Genomic DNA, 10374 nt, shown 5'->3' with positions numbered 1-10374 from the left:
TAGGAATTTTTTATGCATTTCCTTTACAAAAGTATTAGAGAGAATATGACTTGATTTGATTATTGGTCGTCTTGTCAATTCATATCAGTATTTTTAACTTAGAAATAATAGATAATAAATATAATTAGATATAAAATATAACAATAGATTTGTATTACAATGCAGGAAGTCAAAATATCTTCCGCGAATAATGTTTTTTTTTTTAATTTTTAAATTAATCAAAAAATATTCTAAACCTACTTCAGTAATTCAATTTGAGTACATTCATCAAAGATGCAAGTTGAATATTCTATTGGTTTTTACTCAGTGAGGGTACTGTCCTTTTTTTTTCGAAACTGTAGTTGATGTGAAGTACAAAAGAGGCGTAATATCTGCACACAAAATGTACTCGTATGAAATAATAAAAACTATGTAGGTACATAGCGCGGTATGTGCGCTCAACACACAAATTTTACTTGCAAATTGCTTATATATCGATATTGGATGCCGGGCTAGCCGCGTCTACTGACCAGCAGACTCAGCCAATATGCATAATAATAAAATTGTCATTTGAGTACATTTAATATGTAGAGACAATTTTAAATTTGAATGAATATTGTAGCAATTTGTGTTGTTACTATTATTATTTTATTAATATCTTATTTTAACTGCGGAGTTGTTTGGGGATTCGATTGCTTGGGTCGTGTTGTATTTACTCTATACCTTAATTGTTTACCTTAATTTCTGATCGTATTTTCAATGCTATAGGCATATGTTGGTCTTCCTTACAGCCTTGAAAAATATTACAGCATTTTTATATTTTAATTTTCTCTTTTCTTTAAAATTTATACATAGATATAGTTTTTAAAATATTATAGTTAGTAAAAATTGTCAACAGTATGCGGCCTAAATGCGAGCCTTGGGGAACGCCAGAAAGTTGATTAATTCATTGGATAACAACTATAATTAGATATCCTGATGTCTCTTCGTGTTTGCAGTCGAATGGATTTTTTTAAGATCAAAATAATTTAAACTGTAAGAATCGACTTGTGGTTTATTCAAGGGAAAAATTTGTTTAGGATCGTTTACCTGAACAATCCTATATGTGTTTTGAGTTTTCGATTATCGGCTCGATTCGAAATTATATTCTAAGCTCCATAGCCGTTGATGTGGGGTTTATTTAAATAATAGAATGTTAATATAGTTTGAACAATGCACTTATCATTATATTTCAGGGAATTCGGGTGTTGTGTGGTTTTTCATTTTAAGGAATTTATTTAATTTTTTAATTGTATTTTCATCTGTCTGGCTATATATCAGTGTGTATATCTTAGTATTATTAACTACAACTACTTTTAACACTATTAAAATAATTATAATTAAAGTAATATAAATCGTGTAGTGTATCGATACGTATGCGTTTCGCAATTTTTTAGTATTCTGTTTACCTAAGTTCGGAAATAAGACCAAAGTTTTTAGAATATTTTATTACCATCGGTACTTGATACCCGTCCAAATTATTAGGGAAATCGGATTTCTTCAAGGCAATGAATACAACGATGAAAATTTTCCTTAAATGTATAGATAATGGATCTAGCTTATATTAAGCGTATAAAAAGACGAGGGAATGAAAAGTCTAGTTATAAAAGACCTGTATGAGGGTGTTCAATTAATTTTCAACATAAACCCTCGTGAGCTCTTTGCATTTCATCCATCGATTCTAAAGACTTGATCTCTATAATGATTTTTCTCAAGACCCTCAAAATAGCCATGTATTCCATCTATTACTATGTCATTGTTCTGAAATCGTTGCCCAGCTAAAATTTTTTTGTGTTTGGGAGACGGATGGAATTCTGAAAACGCCAGATAATGGGAAGCCGGGTATGGATGCAAATCAAAGCGAAAGTTGCATGAGGACGCTAGTTAATTCTTTATTTATACTTCCCCATATTATGTTTTGTTCTCAAATATATTGCGTCTCCTCTTTTTTCGAAGAACCAAAGAACTATTCTTAATTCTTTTACCTATTGTTCTAAAACTTAAAGTCCCCCTATTGTTAATTAGTGTTATATTGTCTTATAGAGAATAAGAATAAGTCTTAACGTCTTTAAAAATTATGTTCACTTTAAGAAATACTTTTCTTAACTAGCACTGACATACTTTCGTCGACAGATGTGGGTCATATCAACAACATTTACGTTTTCAGGTAAAGAGAAAGCATAAAAGAATGTTTCATAAGACATAATAATAAGTGTTTAAGTTTAAAATTGCCGCTTTGGCATACTCGCTACTGTAGATTAAAATATAACATTAGATGACAGCTAAATTAATATTGTAGAATAGCTGACCCAGCAACCGTTGTCAAGAAAAAATCAAGAATTAAAAATTTTGGGGTATAAAAAATAGATGACGACCGATTCTCAGACCTAACAAATATTAAATCGTACATAAAATCTACCAACTATAGGTAGCTAAAATTAAGTTTGTTTTACCTCCTGAGAAAGATAGAAAGATATAAAGATTCTCATTAGTTATTCATTTTAAACTATTATTTTAATTTGATTTCTAAACGACGGGGGACACATCAAAGCAAAATCAAAGTAGTTGTTTTTATTTAATTCCGAGCATTTTCATATAATTATTCACCTTTTAAACCTTCTCTGGACTTCCACAAATAATTCAAGACCAAAATTAGCCAGATCGTTCCAGCCGTTCTCGAGTTTTAGCGAGTCTAACGAACAGCAATTCATTTTTATATATATAGATTTAAAAAAGTATTATATTATCCTGCTAGAGGGAAGCTCCTTTGCACCGGAAGCCGGCTAGATTATGGGTACCACAACGGCGCCTATTTCTGCCGTGAAGCAGTGAAGCTTACTTTATTTATTGATTACTGTGTTTCGGTCTGAAAGCCGCTCAGAATTTTTGGGTTTTTCAATAATGTTACCATCAGCTGAACGTCCTGCTCGTCTCGTCCCTAATTTTCATAAAAAAATTGGATTGTAGGACTCTCAATTGTTTTACTGCTTTAAAAGTAAGGATGGATACTTTGAATGTTAAAGTAATTTTTGAAAATAAGTTCACGATAATCGTCTGGACCTCGAACTTGGTGTGAAAGATAATGAAAATAAGGGACCAGACGAGAAGGACTTTTAGCTGATGGTAACTGATACGCTCTGCCCATTACAATGCAGTGCCGCTCTGGATTATTGAAAAACCCAAAAATTCTGAGTGGCACTGCAACCGCGCGCGTCACCTTGAGACATAAGATAACAACTCTCATCTGCCCATTAATTTCACTAGCTACGCCGCCCTTCAGACTGAAACACAGTAGTGCGTATACATTTCTGCTTCACGGCAGAAATAGGCGCTGTTGTGGTACCCATAATCTAGCCGGCATCCTATGCAAAGGAAGAAACGGAACTCCATACATCGTATTTACCAAATCCCCAAAAGTCCATCCAATTTCTATTTTTCCACATTTTGGACAATTATTTACATGGTAAAAAATTCTTCGAAGCAACACAAAATTCCAAACCAGACTTTGTTTAAGCCAGGTCTCCAGAGTTCTACACTAATTGCATAAATAACCTTCCCTTATTTGATTTTTTATTGTATTATTCTAGTATTTTGATTGATTGACGCGAGTGTTACACTTTTAAATAAAATACTTTTAAATTGATTACGTGTAATTGTAGTTTTTACATAAGTTATTTACGTAATAATATTTTTTTTTTCAAACTTTTTTGTTACCTACCCTGCTCGATTGATCCAAATTAAAATCCAAACGACACATACCTAAAAATACAATACTGCCAGTTACTTTTGCCAAAAACCATCTGTCTACAGAAAATACTAATGAGGTGTAAGTATCATGCAAATAGCTATATTACTGTCAGAAATTACGACGACTTGTTACATGAAGTAGGACTACATATTATAATTTGTACATCTAGTACCAAACTAAAGATTATGTTATGTAATAAATTCTAGTTAGTTTTAAAGCGTATACATCTTAATAATAGTTTTATGTAAAATGTGAAAACTTTTAAGTAGCCATCAATAATTTCAACTATTTCATATGTCGTTATCTTTAGTTGTTAGTTAACTGTAAGTTTCCCAAATAATTATAAAATAAAAATACCAACTCCAAGGCACCACCATCCAAACACTCCACCTCCACCAAATGGCGCTAAACTTCACAATGACAACTATGACAAATACTATCTAGACTAGTGTCAACGGCAACCCCCCAGAAAATTTACTTCTGCAATGGTCAAGAAACGTCGAGTTAAATAAAAAATTATAAGAAATATAACAATTACAAAGTATTTGATTTATGTTAATTTTATCAGCTTTATTTTGTTTTTAAAGTCATCTGTAGATCATTGATTCGACTATTTCACTATTTTCCGCTTTCAGTCCAAAGCAAATGGATTATCTAGGTAAATTTGTCGGGCGTCATAAATTTTGCGCGAACATTCCAAATAGAAAAATGTTGTTTGAATAAAATACGAGTGGCATTATCTGACTTTGTGATGTTTAAAATATAGCAGAGAATCCAATAGTAAAAGCTTTTATTATTTTAAAAGCCCCAAAACTTGGAATTGTTTCAATTCGAAATCAAGCGCTTAAAAACGACGATGAATACGACAATATATCTCCATTAATTCTTCTATTATGAATAAAAATCCGTCTACCTCTTATGAAATAATCTAATCTTAATAAAAAGTTTAAAAGCAAACTAATATATTCAAAATTATCAGATTTGGTTTGGATTCAGGTTTTACATCTGTCTGACCATATTATTTTATAGTGAATTTATGCTAGTAAGGTAGTCATCACTTTCTTTCAATGAATCAATAGCAGCTTGATAGGAAAGGAATTCTGATCTAGATTATATGAGAGTTAGTCGTCAGCTTTTATAGAGTCTAAAAAGTCAAATGAGAGCGTGGTCAGTTCACGAGCTTAGTTATTATTACCTAAACCATGCTTTCATGCCGCATGACCAGTTGCAGAGCTTAAAAAAAGGGCCTCAATACAGTTTAAAAAACTGTGTTTATAGAAGTTCCATAACAAAGTCATAACAGTCTGTTGTTAGTTCAAACGGCACGCGGCTATTCCAATTTTTGATGATCTTCATTAAAGGAATTTGACGAAAGAACGATATAAGAACGGCAAATCCGTACCAGCCATTTACTATAATGAAATTTTTTATATATCTCTTTATGAGAAGTGTTTGTGAAAATTATTTTCAGTATAAATCATTGCACTTCTTCTTATATTATTGAGTTACTAATACCACAGAGTAGGGATAAAGATACGAATTTCCGTCGTCCACAACAGGACAAAGGCTTTCGTCAAAGATATGCCGGCGATCTTGACCAAGACTTAGGAATAAAATGATGATAATATTTCATCCAGGCAACCGTAGCGATTTATCTGACCCAAATTCTTACCCCCTTATTCATAATGGTCCGCTAACTTTAAACAGCCGCTAAGGAGTGTTTTAAAGCAAAAAGTAGTTTTGGTTGTCAAAGTGTCAAGATTTAACATTGAAGCTCTAATAGTTTTAAATAGTAAAAAGTGGTTAAAAGTACTTTTAAACCTGTGATTTATGTTAAAACAAGTAGTGCAAGTGCCAATCCCTTGAATTGCTATTAAATTCACTAGTTTTAACAAGAGAAACTTCATTCAAACCACGGTAAAAAATCACTATTATCCAATTTTCTAGACTATTATTCATGAATCATCAATAATCACCAACCGCTGCTGTCAGCTAGCATTGACATTTACTAGCAAGCACTTGACAGCGGGGTGAGCTGCCAACTGCCAACGAGTATACGAATATCGCCATAGACAAAAAGCAGTATAATAATATTACGTTCCGTTTTAAGCATACAACATACAACGTAATTAACTTTACCACTAGAAACAAGTTATCGTTATGGATCTCAATTTACAACAATTATTTCTGAAGATAAAACTCGAAATGGAGAACCAAACGAAAGAAATTACAACTAAATTAACGGAAAAAATTGACGAAAAGCTTCAGCCAATCATCGAAGAAAATAAAAACTTAAAGATTGAAATAAATAATTTGGAAAAGAAAGTAGCTTGGTTAGAGAAGGATAGAAAGAAAAACAATATTGTTATATTTGGAATGGAAGAGAGCGAGAAGTCCAACAAACAATTAATTACGAAGGTCATAGATGAAATAAAAAAGTTAGAGATAGAATTAAGTGTACAAGAGATAAATTCTGCGCATCGAGTTGGAAAGACAACAGCTGATAGTAAAAAAGCTCGGCCGATCGTAATAACGCTTGCAAATACATGGAAGAAAATTGAAATTTTAAAAAACAAAAAGAAATCAAAAAATATTTATATAACAGAAGACTTCTCGAAAGAGGTGTTAGAGAAAAGGCGCTCGTTACAAGCTCAATTGCTAGAAGAGAGGAAAAGAGGGAATTTTGCTTACATCAAATACGATAAACTAATAATAAAGAACAATAAGAGTCATGAGAAACGAAAGCGTACCCCATCTACGCCATATAGCTCTAATGCTTCTTCACAAAGTCCAAATGTAACAGAGTCTATAAGCAACACACCAACATCAAAATTTAGTAGAGTCAATGCTTTCGATATAATGCGGGCTCGCTCTAATTCTTTTAACCAAGGCACGGACCAAAACAAGTAGCAATCCCCTTTACTCGGCAACCGAACTGTTACAGACAACATTAAGAATAACTACGAAAATCTTCCTCCAAGCCGATTGGTCATCGTGGAGGAAAATGACCAACACCCTCTAAATCCTAATTGTAACTTCACAGTTAACTACCCTTCTCAAAAAGACAAACATAATATATACATATCAACATTAAATGTACGATCTATTAGCTCACCAGAAAGGTTACTTGAATTTGAAAAAGCACTCGACGATATTAAATGGGACATAATAGGTTTAAGCGAAGTGCGAAGAATGGGAGAGTGTATTGAAGAATATGACAACTACCTTCTATATCATAACGGAGAAACACCAGGCCTTTACGGAGTTGGTTTTCTGTTAAAAAAATATCTGTCATCAAAAGTAGAAGAAATAATTGGTATATCCGAAAGAATAGCAATCTTAAACATTAAATTACCAACATCAGTAAAAGATGAATCATGGACAATCGTACAAGTATATGCTCCCACTGAACCTACAAATAAGAAAGAATGTTTGAAAGTTGAAGAATTTTTCGAAACATTACAATCGATCAACCATTATATGAAAAAGAACGTTATAGTTATGGGTGATTTTAATGGCAAAATAGGACAACGTAAGCTCGGCGAAGAGCACATAATAGGCAATTCCAGTTATGGTATACGAAGTAAAAATGGTAATAAAATTATCAGTTATGCCTTACAAAATAAACTAACAATTCTCAACAGTCAATACAAAAGAAAACCTAATAAAAAATGGACCTGGGTGTCACCTAATGGAAATTATAAGAACGAAATTGATTTTATTATGACAAATAAAGCGAGATGTTTTTCTAATATACATGTTTTGAACAATTTTAATTTTAATACCGACCATAGAATGGTAAGAGCTTCACTAAAAAAAGTACCAGCCAAAAAGTCGAGAAGAAATTATAGAAACACCAAGCCAATACCTATAACAGAGGATTGCAAAAAACTACAAAATAATCTGTCCATAGCTTTAAACCAGGAAGACAAAAACTATGAGGATATAGAAGAACAATATAATTCATTAATAACTAACCTAATAAGGGAAACAGTAAAATGTAAACCAGAAGCAAAGACTCTATCAGATGAAAGTGAGAAATTGATAGAACAAAGAAAACAGTTGATTTCAAAAAAGGATAAGGCCACTAAAACTAAAATTGCAGAATTAAGTAAAAAAATAAGATCTCAAATACGCAAAGATATAACTCAGAAAAGAAATAAAACTATACAAGATCACATTACCAAAACTGGAGGAGTAAGAAAAGCACTAAAAAAACTGATGAACAAAAAGGATTGGATGATTAATCTCAAGAATAAAACAAATAGAATAACTAGGAATAGGGAAGAAATAATAAGAACTGCAGCCGAGTTCTATCGTGATCTGTACAAAAGTTCTAAAAATTATCGAAACTTAGCGGAAAATGTAAAAGACAATGAATATGATGTTATTACAGACAAAGATCCTCTACCGGAGATCCTTCTTAGTGAAACTGTTTCAGCTATCAAATCACAGAAAAACGACAAATCACCAGGACCTGACCAAATATCAAATGAGATGCTCAAAGCCACCTTACCTATAATAGCACCCAAGCTCACTGTACTATTTAATCAAATCCTGAAAACTGAAAGCATTCCGGCAGACTGGACTAAATCAACTATAGTATTAATTTATAAAAAAGGTGACAAAAACGATATTGGAAACTATTGACCGATAAGTTTGATGGCAAACATATATAAAATTTTCTCCAAGATATTACTATCAAGAATCTCTAAGGTATTAGACGAGAACCAACCCAAAGAGCAAGCAGGCTTCAGGACAAAATTCTCGACTGTAGACCATATACACACGGTAAAACAAATATTAGAAAAATTTAAAGAGTACAACTGTGTATATTATCTAGGTTTTGTCGACTACAACAAAGCTTTTGACTCGCTAGAACATGATGCAATTTGGAACTCTCTTAAAGTTCAAGGAGTTCATGGAAAAATAATAAATATTTTAAAGAATATATACTCCAAAAGCACAGCTCGAATAAAATTGGATAAGGCCAGCAGCGAGTTCCCAATAGAAAGAGGAGTCAGACAGGGAGATCCTATATCTCCCAAACTATTCTCAGCAGTATTAGAAATGATATTCAGAAATCTTGAATGGGAAAGTGAGGGACTTAATATAAATGGGGAAAAACTAAACCATCTACGATTTGCGGACGATATAGTACTATTTTCTGAGTCTTCAAAGAAACTAGAGCATATGCTACAACAATTGTCAGAGGAAAGTGTTAAAGTAGGCCTCACAATGAACGTAAACAAAACTAAAATAATGACAAACTCTAATAAAAAAGAAATTAAAGTAGATGGTAAAACAATTGAATATGTAGACGAATACGTTTACCTGGGGCATTTATTATCAATCAAAGACTGTATGACAAAAGAAATCGATAGAAGGGTCACGAACTCCTGGAAAAGATATTGGTCGCTCAGCGAAGTGATGAAGAACAAGCATATTCTCATTAAGGACAAAAGAAAGGTTTTTAATGCTTGCATACTACCATGTTTAACTTATGGATCACAAACATGGGCCCTAACCGAGAAAAATCTCACAACTCTAAAAACTTGCCAAAATTCTATGGAAAGAAGCGTCCTAGGTGTTAGATTGAGAGACAGAATGAAGCTGCAGGACATAAAAGAAAAAATAAAATTTAAAAATGTAAGCAAAATTATTAAACAGCAAAAATGGCGATGGACAGGCCATATGATCAGAGACAATTCTGGAAAATGGACGAAAAAAGTGACGGAGTGGTACCCCAGAAACGGAAAAAGAAAAAGAGGCAGGCAATCCAAAAGATGGGAGGACGACATCCGAAACTTGGTCGGAAGCATGTGGACTCGTCTAGCCAGAGATAGAACGAATTGGAAAAATTTAGAGGAGGCCTATGTCGAGGGACACGCAGCAAGAAAAGTTTTTAATAATTAAGTTATGCAATATATTTAAATGTAATGTAGTTGCTGCAATAAAGGCTATTTTTATTTATTTTATTTTTATAAGGAGTGTTTTTCTCATTCTGACTTATGTCAATAGAAGAAGACAGAGTGAGAATTAGCAATGCTTTAAGTTAGCAGACTATTATGAATAAGGGGGTTAATATACAAATAATTCTTTTTTTTTCTATTTATTGGTATGTCATTTTCGCAACAGCCCGTAAAGTCCCTTTTAGAATAAATTGCACAATCTTCATAATAATGTGGGCACAATAGTGGGAAATTTTTATTTGAAAATTTAAAATAAAAATCGTGTTATGAATTATATTAGAGCAACTACTGTCATATTAAATGATATTGATTCAACTATTGACTTTACTACTCTTTGTATCAAACTGTGTGTTTAGATTTACACATTTTTTTGGGTGTATATTAGATTATTTTCATTATATTTATATTAAAAGAGCCGAGAAAGCCGTAACAGATATAAGGTAGTCCTTTTCAAAGATGTTTTAGATACTTATAATTTTTATATATTAGCTTTTGTTTACAAAATACTACTCGAAAAATATTCATAAAAGTATCTTTATTGCGCTCCAAGTAATAATAATCAATAAATTTAATAAATACGAATTTTATTTAAATATTCATGCAGATTTTTACTTAGCGCGATTCCGAAATGAGAAC

At 32.2% G+C, this 10374-nt stretch overlaps 1 protein-coding gene across 1 annotated transcript; it reads left to right on the top strand.

Annotated features, from left to right (window-relative positions):
* The first annotated feature begins 5971 nt into the window (after positions 1 to 5971).
* On the top strand, positions 5972 to 9612 carry LOC126973984 (craniofacial development protein 2-like). The gene is made up of 6 exons (XM_050821330.1): positions 5972 to 6272; positions 6372 to 6602; positions 6711 to 7799; positions 8163 to 8387; positions 8610 to 8864; positions 9437 to 9612. The coding sequence occupies exons 1-6, from the start codon at positions 5972 to 5974 to the stop codon at positions 9610 to 9612; spliced, it is 2277 nt and encodes a 758-aa protein (XP_050677287.1).
* Positions 9613 to 10374: the final 762 nt, after the last annotated feature.

The sequence above is a fragment of the Leptidea sinapis genome, chromosome 31, assembly GCF_905404315.1.
Source record: "Leptidea sinapis chromosome 31, ilLepSina1.1, whole genome shotgun sequence".
Lineage (NCBI taxonomy): Eukaryota > Metazoa > Arthropoda > Insecta > Lepidoptera > Pieridae > Leptidea > Leptidea sinapis.
Note: the sequence above shows the minus strand (reverse complement) of the source record. Positions and strands in the feature narration are given on the sequence as shown.